The sequence below is a fragment of the Syngnathus scovelli genome, chromosome 1 (genome assembly GCF_024217435.2).
Source record: "Syngnathus scovelli strain Florida chromosome 1, RoL_Ssco_1.2, whole genome shotgun sequence".
NCBI classification, from domain to species: Eukaryota; Metazoa; Chordata; class Actinopteri; order Syngnathiformes; family Syngnathidae; genus Syngnathus; species Syngnathus scovelli.
Genome location: NC_090847.1, coordinates 21159282 through 21174599, shown reverse-complemented (window position 1 = coordinate 21174599; position 15318 = coordinate 21159282). Strand labels below are relative to the sequence as shown.

The window sequence follows — 15318 nt, the reverse complement described above, 5'->3', positions numbered from 1 at the left end:
CTACCTTCTGAAATAGCTGATGTATTTTCACTATGTAAGACATGTGAACCATCCGGAACAAACTGTTGCAATATTTTATGATTTTGCTGATGATCTACTATTATAGTATGTTATCAACGATCGTAACATAATTTTATTATCGTTTTTTCCTTTCTCTTTCCCTGTTTTGTTCGTTTTACTTTGATGAATCTGCCCCGGAAGTGATCCAGCTAAGGTTATCGGAACGAATACTCAGCCTTGCTAACAGAACCGAATTTTCAGCTAACTCGTAAACTTGCACTTGTGGTTTTGTAAAAAGGTTTCAATTCAAATTTCGTCATATCCTCGAGTAAACAATAATTAAATAAATAAACAAACAGAGGTCTGCTGGCTGCGTGTCCCTAGAATGACACGGTTGTTACTCTAAACGTGATGAGCGATTTATTTTTAGGTAGAAGCATTTGGTTGTTGCTTTTATAACAGTGTCCTCTTGCGTTAAGATTTGACGGGACAGACATGGAGACTCCGGTTATTGAGGATATGATCGACTTTTGCCGGTAAGTCATTGGAGGTTATGTAACGCTAGCTGCCACATATTCGCAATTGGCCAGAGTATTGGTAATTAAATTACCTTTGCAGCGATATAGACTGCAAATCTATAAACAACACCTCATTTCAATGTTCGATCCAAATGGTTCTTATACAACTTGTTAAACACATGTGCGAGACATTATTGCTACGTGTCAAAAGTAAAAGCTGGTTGAAGTGACAGGTCAACTAATTTCGTTCTGCACGCATACCAATAAATTAAATCGATTCCAAGAATTTCCAAAATGATCTTTTTTGAACATTTGCTATAATTTTCTATGTTATCTGCCTCATTATTCCCATTTGATTTGCACAGGTTACCCAAAGACACGCTGGTCTTCCTGCTGTTGGTGATTTACTTTCCAGTTGGCATTTGTTTGATGTTATTAAGGATTTTTATTGGTGTCCATGTATTCTTGGTCAGCTGTGCACTACCTGAAAGTTTTCTAAGACGGTATGTTAATGTACACCGAATGTAAACGTTTTCACCACTCACACTGTTCATGCAAATACTTATTTTTTCTCTTTCTGTCGTAACAGATTTATTGTGAGGATTATGTGTTCAGTCTTGGGAATGCACGTGAGGCAGCAAAATCCTCGATCCAGAGACAAAAATACCAAACTTTACATATGCAATCACGTGACAGAGTTCGATCACAACATAATCAACCTCCTGACCCCTTGCTGCACTGTGAGTCCAACGTGGAACAAGTTTTGTGCAATTGATTTGCATTTTTGGCTGAAATTGAGTCAATCAAAGCCCATCCTTTGATGCTCACTGCTGTAAATGTACTGTATGAATACTGAACGGACGAATGTGTTAACTGAGCAATCTGTGTTCTCATCAGCCCCAGTTTGAGGGCTCCACAGGTTTCGTATGTTGGGCCAGAGGCTTCATGGAAGTGCACTCTGCGCTTGGCAGGGGAGCAATAGGCGAGTCGCTTCAGAGGTACTGCTCCACCGAAGGTGCCTCACCATTGCTGCTTCTCCCTGAAGAGGACACCACGAATGGACGCGCCGGCCTGCTAAAGTTCAGGTCAGTGCACCCACTTGAAAGCCCCTGTGTCTTCAGATCTGATTTCCCCTGTATTTTCCCATGAAAAGATATAATAAAATATCTCCAACATGTGAGCTTGCCTGTTCCCATTAAGACAAATTTGTTCATAATTATTTTTGATCATGTTTATTTGTGCACGTTCTAACCAATCTATCTGTATTCTTCTTTCTCAGTTCTTGGCCCTTCTCTCTGACAGACTCCATTCAGCCTGTGGCCTTGAGGGTTGCAAGACCTCTGATTGCTTTGGTAATATAATTGACTTAAGCTGTTATTTGAGCTAGCAATTAGATTTCCATTGTTTGTTAGGAAGCTATTGCAAAACTATTTTATAAGTATTGATTTATATTTGTCTATTTTTGTCTGCAGAGCACACCAGAGAGCAGTTGGTTGACAGAGCTGTTATGGACATTTTTTTCTCCAGTTACAGTGTATCATGTAAGGTACTAAATATCTTTGTATCATTATCTCTTTCATCTTGGTTAAACTGTCAACATATGTACAGTATGTACTACAGTACTCAGTACAATATCTTGTCATGATAGAAAAGTCACAACTCATCTGGCACCAAAGCAACTTTGTTTTCCGTAAATTGCTCAAGCGGTTAATTCGAAGCTTCCAAAGAGAAAAAAGTCTCACGTACCACCTCTATTTAATTCCAATCAGATGAGACTTTTTGTTTGTGTGTGTGCTTAATAGTTGTCCAAATATCCTAACTTTTCCCCTTCTGCCGACAGTTGGTTGCCATCAGTTTCACGAGAGGATGGTGAGTCCTCACAGGAGTTTGCCAACAAAGTCCAGGAGGTAAAATAAAGCCACTTGAGTAGCAATTTGCTAATCTGCATTGTCATGTTTTTGCTGTGCTTTGGCTGGCTACCTACCGTTTGTAAGTGCTCACTTCCGTTCCAATTAAACTGCGATTACTGCGTGATTTTGTCCTTGCAGCTACTCGCCTGCGAACTTGGCTTGGTCACAACCAAGATCACTAAAGCCGACAAAGCTGAGCACATCAAAAGGAAACGACACGCCCTCCCACAAACGTCTACGAGTAAGCGAATAAATCAACGGGATGCCAACAAACTTCACCGCGCCGCGGTCGTACTTTGATGGATGTATTTCTCCCGTTAGGCTTACGACCTGGCTCGATCGGCCTCGGTTTCACGGCGCAGGGAACTGATGAGCCTCGGATAGCTCAAATGGGCCAGCAGGTGAAGGATGTGCTCCCCCACGTCCCCCTGAGTGTCATCACAAAGGACTTGGGTATGATGCAGTCAGCACACTCTTACTCCCAACATCCAACTTGTGCTGTCCTCAGCAAAATGTAATCTTGTTTGAAAAGTAATTGCATTGAGCTGCTTCAACATCATACGCCAAACGAGGAGTTGACTTTAATTGTGACGTTTAGAAAGTGCTAAGCAATCAATAAAGTGGCCAGTTAACAGGGACCGTGGCAGTCAAGTTGACCCGTGAAGATGAAATGTTAAGTATGACCTGTGTTTCCTCACCCGAATCTGAAAGTTGTCTTTTGGTGATCTTGCAGCCAAAACCAATTGTGTTAACGTCACCATAACAAACCTGTTGGAATATAAGGAGGGATCTTCAGCGGAAGATTCGGAGGAGTCGCCATTTGAGGCTTCAGCGAACAACACTTTTCCTTCCACTTGTGCTCAGACCTTAAAGGTAATTTTGAATTTTCTTTTAAATGTGGACATTTCCAAAACAGTTTGTGTTGGGAATTTCAATAAAAAAATACCTGAGTTGTCATAAATAAATACATACATATTTTTTTAAATCAATTGATCTTGATGCAATTTTAATTTCTTTTTGTCTTCTCCACAGCCTGCTGCAAAATCTTTTGGGAAATCACCTGTTGACAGGCATTTGTCCCTTCAAGAGCGGAAAGAAGCGCTGTACAATTTTGCAAGAAGGTTTGAATTTCTTGTCCTCATTACTGTTGTGTCATAAACATATTACACCATCTGCTATTAGCACAAAAGAGAAAGAGGCTGCCATTTTCATTACAAAATGATACGGATTAGTTCCTAAATCTTGGTTTAAGCAGGATCTAGCTGTTTATCAGAGGACAAATTTGTAACTATAAAGTAGCACTAATTGAAAAATACATGCACTAATAATTACCTCCAGCAGAACCTCTACATTATTATGTCACTTGAAGAAGCTGAATATAAGTATGCTAGTAACCGTGTTAACCCATATTAAGGTATGTAACCCTCCCCCTTCCCCATTTTCTTTCCAGACGTTATATTGAAAAACATGGATCGGATCAAGAAGACAGTCACTGAACACTTTGGTGAGGTCAACAAGAAAAAAATAATCAGTCTGTCTAGTGCAAAAGATGATTTTTATATTCAATCAACTGGTGGCGGTGTTGGGAAAACAGACTTGCTAGACAGTTCAAGGAATGTTCTCACCAAATACAGTTTAAGTTGGTGGAAAGGTGAATAATGCATGTGTTCAATTCTTCATTCTTGCTGATGCATCATTTTGATAACACTTTGTATTATGATCCACTGACTGTGAATCATCTATTTATTTTTATAATGTGCAGAGTCATCAACTACAAATAAAGTTCAGTTTGACCTTGCCTTTGGTGGAATTATTTATATCACGAACCAGCAACCGAACTATCTGGATGGTCCAATGCAGATCATCTGAAAGTGAGGCAATTGAATGTGATATTTTAAGTTTCAATATTTTGTACTCCGCAAATGTTTACTATAAAATAAGATTATATACGTATACAGCATTGTTAATTATAGTTTCTATTATTTTTGTCTTAAATGTGGACCATCTCAACCTGACATAAGTGTTAATAGCAAAATTAATTTTGTACCAAGACAAAATTACATTGCCAGCGTTTTTAATTACTGTATACAAATAATTAAATCGATCCAATACTTTAACATAACATGTTTCATATTGAGATAGAGCAGCATAGTGGGGTGTTCATATTCCGTATGTATAAATTAATGGCTTAACGTTGTAAAGGAAATTACTTTCAGTGGAGTGTTAAATTCATGCATAGACAACTGCAACGTGAGAAAGTTGAATTAAAACAGTTTTTCCATTGTAGCAAAATTTCCGATTGGCCGTAAATGCAACTTAACTCAACCCGGAAATTGCGTAGTAGCTGGTCCTTCCCCAAGCATTGTGATTGACAAGCTAACAAGTTAGCAATGTCGGGGGTTGAGGATTATTCCAACGATTCTGTGACATTTAAGGATGATAACGAGTTTAATGTAGAGGCGGGAGACCACGTTGACGATGACTTTGATAATCATCGATATACTTTTTACAGGTATTATTTCGTTACACAAACGTACCTCCTCATGTAGTTCAACCAAATGCAGCGTCCACTTCTGAATGTGGATGGAAATATTTGGGGGTCAAGCAGCAATTTGTATTTTGCATTTATTTAGTACACAAGTCACTGAACGGCTTTAAGTGCATTATTTACAAGTGTTTTTACTTTTTGACTGCTGTAATCGTGTTTAAGTCTAATCTTAAACATGATTTTTCTTATTAATTTTAAATGTGTCAACTGCCAAAGTTCGTGTTGTGTGTTTCAGAGACAGGAAAGAATGGGCTGACTTGGAACCTGTTCCTCAAGATGATGGACCAAACCCTGTTGTCAAGATTGCTTATTCCGAAAAGTGTAAGTTTGGTCAAATATTTGGCTTTTTTGGTGGCTGACATAGACGGACACTTTTTTAAAATGCTGTCTGCAACATGGCTCTGTCAAGTTCCCAAAGATTTACAGTACAGTTAAAAAGCATGTTTCCTCTTTGCTTGTCTGTTAGCAAGTATATTTTGTCTCACTTAAATGTTAACGCTAATGAAGCCAATTGGCAGTTTTAATATCTGGCAGAAAACCCCCACAAATCAAAAAATTAATTTCTAAATAACCTTTATTTATTGAATGGAAAACGATTCCAAGATATCACCCCGCACCACTTTGTCTATTAATGAATCTAATATTTCAAGCTGTTTGTGTTTTTCAACAGTCTCAGATGTTTTTGACTATTTCCGTGCCCTGCTGAAGAATGACGAAAAGAGTGAACGAGCTTTTGCCTTGACAGCAGATGCGATTGAGCTGAACGCTGCAAATTACACAGTGTGGTGAGATCACAGTTTGAATTAATTTTTTTGTAATTACCGTAGCCTCCATTTTTAAATAGCACACTGTGATCGTTGTGTGGAAACGTGCAGGCACTACAGGCGGGTACTATTACAAGCGTTGTCAAAGGACCTGAGGGAGGAAATGAGGTACATTACAGCCATCATTGAAGATCAACCTAAAAACTATCAAGTTTGGTGAGTGTATGTAAGAAGTGGCAGATCAATTAATGCTTTAACGGAACATTTGTGCTAAATAATTTAATCCGTTTTTAATTCAGATTGTGCAGTTTTGTTGTATTTTTATGGACCGCAAGCAAGTTGTTCTCATTTCCAGGCATCACAGACGTATAGTGGTCGAGTGGTTGAATGATCCCTCAGAGGAGCTGGAGTTCATTGCAGACATCCTCAGCCAAGATGCAAAGAACTACCATGCCTGGCAGCACAGACAGTGGGTCATCCAGGTTAGTTGTGCTACTTGTGTTCTGAAAATCTGATGACAAAACAAAACCCTACACTGAAAGAACAGCTGAACTTTATTTGGGGTCAATCAGAGACATTTTAAATGGTGACAGTTGTGTATGAGTTAATGTTGGGATAAGTTTTTATCCAATATTTGTCTATGTCTCACTTTTTGTTATGGAAAGCTGTCAGATGAAGGGATACAGATTATCACGCACATTTGGAAAAGTCGAAATGTACCAACGTACTCTGTGCTCTAACGTTTTAGTTTTATTTATTTATTTCTACCCCTCATCAAACTTTCAGGAGTATAAACTGTGGGACAACGAGCTGGAGTTTGTGGAAAATCTCTTGGATGAAGATGTGAGGAATAATTCTGCTTGGAACCAGAGGCATTTTGTCATCACACACACGACAGGGTTCTCAGATCAAGTCATTCTCGAGAGAGAGATTGAGTAAGTGTGGCACTTTTGCAGAAAGCTTCTTCAGATCACATCTTTCTCAGAAACTGTCAACAGTCATTGCATGTGTATGACAGAAAACAGAAAACCATGAAAAACAAAAGGGATAAATCTCAAGTCTTGTGTTATGTTTCGGAAACGATTGCTTCCTAACTGACTTAATGTTTCTTTTATTTGTATTTTCATGTAAGATACTGTCTGACCCAGATCAAAAAGGCCCCCCACAATGAAAGTGCGTGGAACTATTTGAAAGGGTAAGGCATTTGCCAACAAAAGTTCATACATATAGTATATAAAAAATAAAAAAAAACTCAGGACTGCTTTGTGAATCAAGATTTGACTCCATATGATTGATTCACAATTTGTCTGAGTGTGTCTTAAGGAGGTGGATACATAAATTAGTGGTTTTTGTTTCTCCTTCAGGATGCTTCAAGACAGAGGTTTATCATCTCAGCCCGGGCTGCTTGAGAAAGTCCTGGTGCTAAAGGAGACGCGTTCTTCATCTTACCTTCTCGCATTTCTCTTTGATTGTTACGAGGATGCTTTGGAGAACGGCAGTCAGAAAGGACAATCGGAGGAAGACCGAGTGGACACTTTAAAAAGCGCTCTGGAAGTAAGTCATTTGACTGTCTACTGTTACTTTGCAGTCTGAGACCTGTGTATTTGTTTTTCTCTTCCAAGATTTGTGAACTTTTAGCCGAGGAGAAGGACACCATCCGCAAGGAGTATTGGCTGTTTTTGGGACGGTCTTTAAAGAACAAATACGGATCGAGTGAGCAAGTTGACGCTGAACTTCCGTCCCTGGCGGCTGACCAGCAGGAGATGCACTAGATGCCCAAGTCCCACTCCACTCCCATTCATTTTCACTGTACTTTGTACTGTACTTGTTGTGTGTATTGCCGCTTCCCCCCCCCCCCAACAAGTGTTACAGTTGGTCAAGGAGGGAAAGGAATGAGAACTATGGATGAGATACAAAACAGATATGTGTAAAGTCCTTCCTTCAAAATTCTAATCCGTTCAAATCTGCACAGTCAAGCTTCATTCATGTAGTTCTTTTTTTCATTTGGTTGTTGTTGGTGCACTTTTTTTTAAAACAAATTAAATTCCATTCAAGTGACATGTCACTTAAATCCAATGTCTCACTTCTTTCCATTCTTTGCTGGTTCAGTAAAAAGAAGGTAAGGCAGCTATATCTGAACACTATTTGTTCTGCTTGCTCCTCGGAGTCGTGCTCCTGCGGCAAAAGTAGCCCTCACAAACACATTAGTACTCAGCAACATGCCCCAAACGCTGGGAGAGCGTAAATCGATTGACTTGACTTCATCCAGCTGTTTGCTTCATTTCAACGTGGGCTCCCCCTCTGGTTTTGAACTGAATACAGCAGACTGGGTGCTTGCTACAACAGCACTCCTTGCTTCTTGGCTCATGTGTACACATCGTCAGCATTTACATAGAATTACCAGATGGTGTGCTGACCTGTGAAAAATCGCTTTTGTACGACAAACCAGGGAGTAACTGTTCACTTAAAAGTATTTGGTGTCAAATAAAGCAGCCGGATCAACTTCATCTTTATGTGGGGACATGAAGCATCAACGTGAGTGCTGACAGCGCTCTCTGCTGGTTGAATGTTAAAGGCTTGCTGTATAATTGAAACGCTGTACAAAATAAACCGAAGTGAGACTTTACCTTTTGTTTGTGAGATGAATGTATCAAAATAGAAGATATTCTGTACGTATTATTTTTTTTCCCCAGGGGAGTGGGGGGAAGCTATGATACCTCAAGGGGGCCAACAATACTGATGTGCATTCCAGTTCTTTTAAGTAAACTGAATCTTTAGAATTGATTCACTCAAAAGATTTGTTCAAAAGAATCGTTCGCTACACTTTCTTATTCTTTTTTTTTTTACCTCGTGTAGTGTACCTATTGAAGTGTCCATGAGGTGTACCTAATCACAGGCCACTTCATTAGGGAAAAAGCTTGGTGAAAAGTGCCACACCCGCCCTCACCCCCACCTCCTGATTGGCTGTTTGATCTGTGACGTCACTTGGACACTCTATTAGGTACACCGCCATTTTTAGGTGTACCTAATCACAGGCCACTTCATTAGGGGAAAATCATGGTCAAAGCTTAACTGAAAGTGGAAAGTGCCTTAAACCTTTGGCTAGGGTTTCAACCTTGGGTTTAAAACTCAGGTTAGGGTTTCACCCTAGGGTTTGGATTTACAACTAGGGTTTCAAATTAGGGTTAATGTTTCAAACTAGGGTTAGAGTTTTAAACTAAGCTTTGATTTTCTTGTGTCGACTTTTTACCTAGCTACATGGTACTCCTGAGCAAAGCATGAAAGCCCTCCACAAATGGTCACAGTTGTGCTGTCCTCGCTCATTTCCTTCCATTGTCTGAGAGTATGTAATGTGAGTGTGTAGTAAATTCTCCCCAATAAAGTCATAATGGTTACTTATGATTATAATGAACTTGATCTCCGATTCTTGTCTGGTGTTCCTTCTGATTAAATTGACGGGGTTTTCAACTCCTGCACTGAATCATCACTTGCATATCTGCTCTCATGTTACTAATGAGACGCTCCAAAACTCTGATGATCATTGGCCTAACTGTCAAATTACCACCATCATCATTGTCTACGTATAGAGTTCCCCTGAAATGCACAGTGGAAACTTTAAAACCATTAAGCAATGACATCTATTCATCCTCTTAAAGGCGTAGCTGAACAATTGCAGTGATGGCACTGGATGGGGAGAAATGCACTTTGGATATTAATCTTGTTTCTGCATCGTCTGCTTCCTCAGACCGGTCTGTCAGTGCCTTGCAGTTGACTTATAATTGGCTTCAATATTTCTCAGCATAATTGAATGAAACGATAGTGATGTCAAGTGACCCAACACTGCTCAAGCCTGAAATCTTTTTCATTCAAGTCTCCTTGAATAAGGAAAAGAATGTCGACCTCTATTTTACTTTATTTCTTTTTACCTTTTGACACTCATGAGGGCCAACTGGTAAGATGTATTAGCGGGTATTGATGTTGACTTGTGGTTACCACAACTCGGCATGGACTGGGTTCGGCTAACCCTAACCAGGCGACTGTGTGAGCATCTTGATGAGCTTCGAATGACTTTCAAAGGAAGATTTGAGTTCATCCAACGGATTCACGGCGGTGAGGCCTGCTCATGTGACTTTCTTCGCCATGGCCTGTTGCTGCTTAGTGAACCGCGCCTGACAATCATCCGTCTTTCGAGTATGAACGGGCCTCATACTGACATAGTATAGAAGAGGTACGGTATGCCACGCTGGTCCAATTTATCACATGATTGAATACTTCCATTTTCACAGAATTTAAGTCGTTGCTCCAGGCCGCCGGTGACTGTTCTTTTACTGAAGCTATTTTCAAAGCCTTGTCAGTTCCAAGTTTATTTGAAGAGCTTTTATTCACAACTACAAGTAAGCACTTAGGTCAAGCTACTGCTAGCCAATTCAACTAAGGAAGTTACTTACTACCTGTTACTGTATGTTTATATTAGTGGAGTGGAGGTACACATTGTTTGATCACAACTAGGCCAGATAGCAAAGAAATGTTAAATGTATCTCTTGATGGGCGAGAAGGCCCTCATACTGTTGTTTAATTTGGAAGCATTTATAGATTCACTTTTTCATAGTGTCTCCTTTAAGACATTAGCAGGTGTGCAGTCTGTCTAGACAGGGAGTTCCCAGTCTCTAAGTGGGATAGGCTGTATTGATTTTTTTTTATACTTTCATCTGTTAGGTCCAGTGGAGAGCCCAGCCACTGTTTTTGTACTGACATACATATTGAGGCTGCATCATCATCTCTTTCTCGCAGCAATGTGATGATTTATGCACACATCTTTCTGCATTGATCTGGACTAAGTAGAACTCCTCCTGCCAATAATCGACCTCGTAATAACACGAGAATCCTCCTCACTTATATCTGTTCCACAGAGGAATGCTTTCTCCTACACACACAAATGGTTTTAATACAGCCAATGATGGATCATTTGGATGGAAAGAAGTCGAGCTGGCCAAGTTTTGATTCAGGCATTGCATTCCAGCACCACGGACAGCACTTTTGAGCTCAGAGAATCCATCAGACTTCCAGCATTATGGTTGTATGATGTGCAAGTGCAGAAACAATTGACAAATCACAATTCATGTCTTATAGTCTTTGTCTCCAGGAAAGCAGCAGTACCATAAAACATATTGAAGCCTCTTTTTGAAGATATGTCCAGTATGCCACGCTCTGCTTTCGTGAACTGAGTTGAGTTCATGAGAGCTTGTATCTTTAAAAACTTGTAAACTGGCTCATTCATATGTCAGTCGAGGAACTGCCAAATATTTTGAATTGTATATGTAATATAATATTATACTCAGTGATATTAATGAAATAAGGGGTAGGTTAGGCAACAGGTGGATTTTTTTCCCCCGAGACATCAGTGCATGATAAAATCCGTAAGTTTTTATAGGTGCAACTTAACAAACCAAAAAATTAAACTGTTTCAAAAACCTGATGTGCTAGAACAAAGTGAAGACACTTTTTAAAATTAACATCAAAGTACATTCAAATGTGATTTTGACCAGTGTTATCATTCATAATAAAAACCTTGACTAAATATTCATCAGACATAGGGGCTTACTGCTGACCAACTGTTATAGATGCAAAAAATAACACTTCAAATATGTGAATTATGAAAAGACGTAATACATTTTGAAAATAAAACAAAGGGGTCTCAAAGGCGCCTGCAATCTTTGTCTTTTATTTACATCCGCACAAAGCAGACTTCACAATAGAGACATTTTAAACATTATGCAAATAACTTGGGAGTCCACAGCACCTGTGGCATAGGGTTTAGAAAATTGACACACACGCACGCACGCGCTCGCACGCGCGCACACACGGCGCACCCCCGCAGCCAGCCCACTCTTTGATGAGGAAGCAAAGGGTCCGAACTTTGCGGGGATAAGCGTTGATCAATGCTCGCGAATGGATTATCGACGGGGCGGTAAGTGCAAAGCGGGCCATGCCTTCCTGGCATGAATTAACATTTCAACCGTTCCCGTAAAAGCGTCGGGAATGCAGAGAGTCGCCACAGCGGCGCGAACCGCCGCCGCCGCCGAACCGGCCGATGAGAAGGACCGGCTGACGATGGCCGACGGCGACCGGGGTGCTCCCGGACCAGACGGAGGATGAGGACGGCTGCCAGCGGAGAGGGATTGAGAGCGGCAGCAGAGGTGGAATATAATGAAGTTGAGTGGGAAAGGACTCTGCGCCGTCCTGTCCAGCACCCTCCTCTTCGCGTGCGCCCTCTGCGAACTTGTGCTCGGATTAAGATGCGTCTCGCTGGGCTCCAGCGTCAGGGAACACTTCCACCTCGGCGCTCCGGCCGGAGCCTTTTACTCCGGGCTGCTCCTCGGCAGCGGCCAGGTCCTCCTGGGCACCGCGCTGCTCTGTTGCACGGGGAAGCCGCGCGGCCGGAATTTGGTCCTCCTCGGGGTTGTGATCTTCCTTCTGGGGGTCCTCACAGCCTTCTCCGGAGCCGTGGTGGACGGGGACACCGCTTCCCTGGTAGAGAGGAAGTATTCCCACTACTGTGTCCATTCGGGCCAGGTGAGCCGCGCCTGCGAGGAGCTGAGGGAGTACCAGAGAAGTTTGGTCATCTCCTCGGTGCTCAGCACGCTCGAGTGCCTCCTGGGTCTCGCCAACCTGGTGCTCATCCAAAGGTACAAAGCGGCTCAGTTCTCCAGGAACAGGCAAGTTCAGAGGCACAGCTCCGGGCCCATCATCTTCAGCGAGGAGCGGGACTGCTCCTCAGCGGACTTTCAGCCTGTGTCTTATATCAATTTAGCCGTTTTGAGCGTGTTGGACGAGAGCGGCGGCGTGGAAGCCCAGCGCGGAGGGCACCCTTCCATCGAGCTGCCGGGATACTCTCCTGCAGACCCGGAGCTCAACCACAGCTTCCCCTTCTCCTACCCGCTGCCCAGTGAAATGCCGCCGGCTTATGAGGACATCTTCCCCGCAGAGGCACGCAACACATAGCCGAGCCGAGCCGCTGTGGAACAACCACCGGAGGGGACATTTTCTTCCAGTTGTCTGCTACACTTTGCATTAACATCGCCGTCACACTATTGACGAGCAACAGGCTAAAATAAGGCAATGCAGGCACATTAAGGCCAGCAGCTTGCACTTCAGTTTGTGTTGGAATATTTGCTGTTCAGATTTATATTCGTGAATAAAAAGTATATTTAACCTCATATCGTGCACACTGAACTTTCCCAAAACACATTATTGACATTTTTAATTTGAGTTTTTAACATGCAGCACTGTGGCCAAATCAGCTGCTTTTTTTGTTCTGCAGGAATGTAGTAGGGATGGACAACTTTAAATAATGGAAAAAGTACTCCTTTACAAAATCAAAATATATGTATATTTTTTGCTAATTTTATACACAAAAATCAATTATGATGTTATTCATCAGCTGGAACTGAGGCCTTTGTCAAATTGGAATTCTGAACATTTTCAATTACCCGATAGCATTACAACAGAAAAATCAGGAGAAGTCTACTAGAACATCTGAATTTATCTATTGTTTAAGAAAGAAAGAAAGAAGTGATTTGAACAGGGGTATGTAGACTTCTTATAAACCAGTCTAAAAGAGCTATGCTTTCAAAAGGCCTCAGATTGTTTTGTTGCTCTGACAAGTATTAAAAAAGTATTTAGTTGTCTCCAAGTTATAACGCTCATCCTTTTATGCTCACTATACGGCAATCTGTCTGACAGATAAATGAAAGAAAAATCTCTATCTCAATATTAAAGAAGAAAATCGAGCTCCACCTCAGGAATTGCCTTACAACTCATCAGATGGTGAAAGGTTCCTTGGGGAGATAAACCAGGGGAAACATGGCGGAAGACGCTGATAAGGTTGAAAAAACAGTGAGTTTAGGCCCTTTCGAAACAAAGTACTCACAAATGAGCAGCTGTCAGCAAGAACTTTCCACTTGGGATGCCTGTGTTCACTTTTTGTGGATATTAATCCATTATTGATGATGGGAGAGTTGCGTAAAGAAATCTCAAAAGATTTTCAATGGGTTGATCCTTGCTGTCTCGGAAGCTACCCGGAAGAAAAAGTCAAAGAGACGGACGGAAAAGATGGAATTCATAACGATGGCAAAATGATACACAGTAATCCTCTCACCATTTTGACTACGTGCAAAAAGTGAAATCTATGATTTAGAAATAATCTATAAAAAGTTGCTAGTGTCACGGTGGAGTATGGAGCAGGACGACCAAGTGCAGCTTGGACCAGGGTTTATTGGTGAACTCAAAAAAGGCAAACTAACAGACTCGGCAACTGACATGACTTAACAAAACCTAACAACGAGACTGACCAAAAAGACGTGAAACAAAACGACAGGGTGACATTACCAATGACAGGAACAAGAACCAAAAAGACATCATGACATGAACACACAACATAACGCCAACACCGAACAACCACAACCAATGACCCGCCCGGGAGTGAGGAGGGGCAGACAGGACTTATATACACGACAGGTAACGAGAGGCAGGTGGGAATAATCACACTGATGATGGGCACACAGGAGGGGAGGGGCAAGCACACAAACAGAAAGCAGTTGGGGACGAGACGTGACAGCTAGGCTGTGATCACTTGCCATCAGTTGATCCAAATAATTTTTTTTTAAGGTTTTTCATTTACATGCAATGGATTCGCTCCCGATTTTATTTAGGCTTAGTTTTCTTCAGGCATTTTGATTGTCATTTTTTTTTCCATGCCACGAATAAGGAAAATACCGATTTTCAAAATAGGCTTTAAAAACAAATTCACTTCCAATCCCGACCACAAAAAGTATCATGACTAGCTCCATCTTTTAAATTGTGTAACTACTTGATGTACAAGCAAAGTCCTGTTCTTCTACTTTCTAGGATTTATCAGCGACTGCAACAATGTTTACCGCTGTTTCGCTTTAGCTTCAACACAACGGCCTGTCTATTTGCGTTAAAATATTCATGTGATCCAATTGGGCTGCCAAAACACAGTATACTGCATTCATTTATTTGAATTTCCAGTGCGTAATTATGACAACTGTGCTCTATAGATTAACTGCCAGCCAGTGCCAATGTGATTTCATTGGAGGCCTTCGAGCCCGGACGAGAATATTGAGTGTGCTCGATCAACCGCTTTATTATTTACAGCTCCGAGAGTGAGCATACTTTATTGTAAAGTCAAATTCGTTTTCACAAAGTTGAATCACAGAATTAAAGTACGAGTTGAGCGAAGGTGCACACCCTCTGGGCACAAATTGATAAAGCGAATTTGTCATTACTTAGCTGAGTAAATGCTGAGATTTTGTTGCTAATTTCGTTGTAAAGGTTTACACACGTGCGTGCACACACACACTCGCAGTGTATTATCATAAAATCAGTGTTCTTTGGGCCCAAGAGGCTATTCTCCGCCTGAGGGATCTTTAGTTGGATTGTGTAGCTGCATTAGTGTAATGAGCTTCTCGCTGTGGTCACAAAAGGTAGCAAATCGCTGATTTGCAACTCTCAACGTCCTCACTCAGAGGCGTCTGAGGAGCGCAGATCTGCACAAG

The 15318-nt window shown here is 41.3% G+C and overlaps 3 protein-coding genes across 3 annotated transcripts; all 3 read left to right on the top strand.

Moving 5' to 3' along the window:
* The first annotated feature begins 196 nt into the window (after positions 1-196).
* On the top strand, positions 197-4226 carry aup1 (AUP1 lipid droplet regulating VLDL assembly factor). Its single transcript, XM_049758137.1, has 12 exons — positions 197-536; positions 884-1021; positions 1108-1258; positions 1416-1603; positions 1798-1870; positions 1991-2064; positions 2359-2425; positions 2567-2669; positions 2750-2881; positions 3162-3301; positions 3461-3549; positions 3879-4226. The coding sequence occupies exons 1-12, from the start codon at positions 496-498 to the stop codon at positions 3922-3924; spliced, it is 1242 nt and encodes a 413-aa protein (XP_049614094.1). The 5' UTR covers positions 197-495; the 3' UTR covers positions 3925-4226.
* Positions 4227-4759: 533 nt separating this feature from the next.
* fnta (farnesyltransferase, CAAX box, subunit alpha) lies at positions 4760-8366 on the top strand. Its single transcript, XM_049747900.1, has 9 exons — positions 4760-4940; positions 5212-5297; positions 5647-5761; positions 5852-5956; positions 6096-6222; positions 6527-6675; positions 6873-6935; positions 7105-7294; positions 7363-8366. Exons 1-9 carry the CDS (start codon positions 4819-4821, stop codon positions 7510-7512), a joined length of 1107 nt encoding a protein of 368 aa, XP_049603857.1. The 5' UTR covers positions 4760-4818; the 3' UTR covers positions 7513-8366.
* A 3241-nt stretch (positions 8367-11607) lies between these two features.
* On the top strand, positions 11608-12957 carry LOC125979544 (transmembrane protein 271). The gene has a single exon (XM_049737886.1). It carries the CDS (start codon positions 11948-11950, stop codon positions 12740-12742), a length of 795 nt encoding a protein of 264 aa, XP_049593843.1. The 5' UTR covers positions 11608-11947; the 3' UTR covers positions 12743-12957.
* Positions 12958-15318: the final 2361 nt, after the last annotated feature.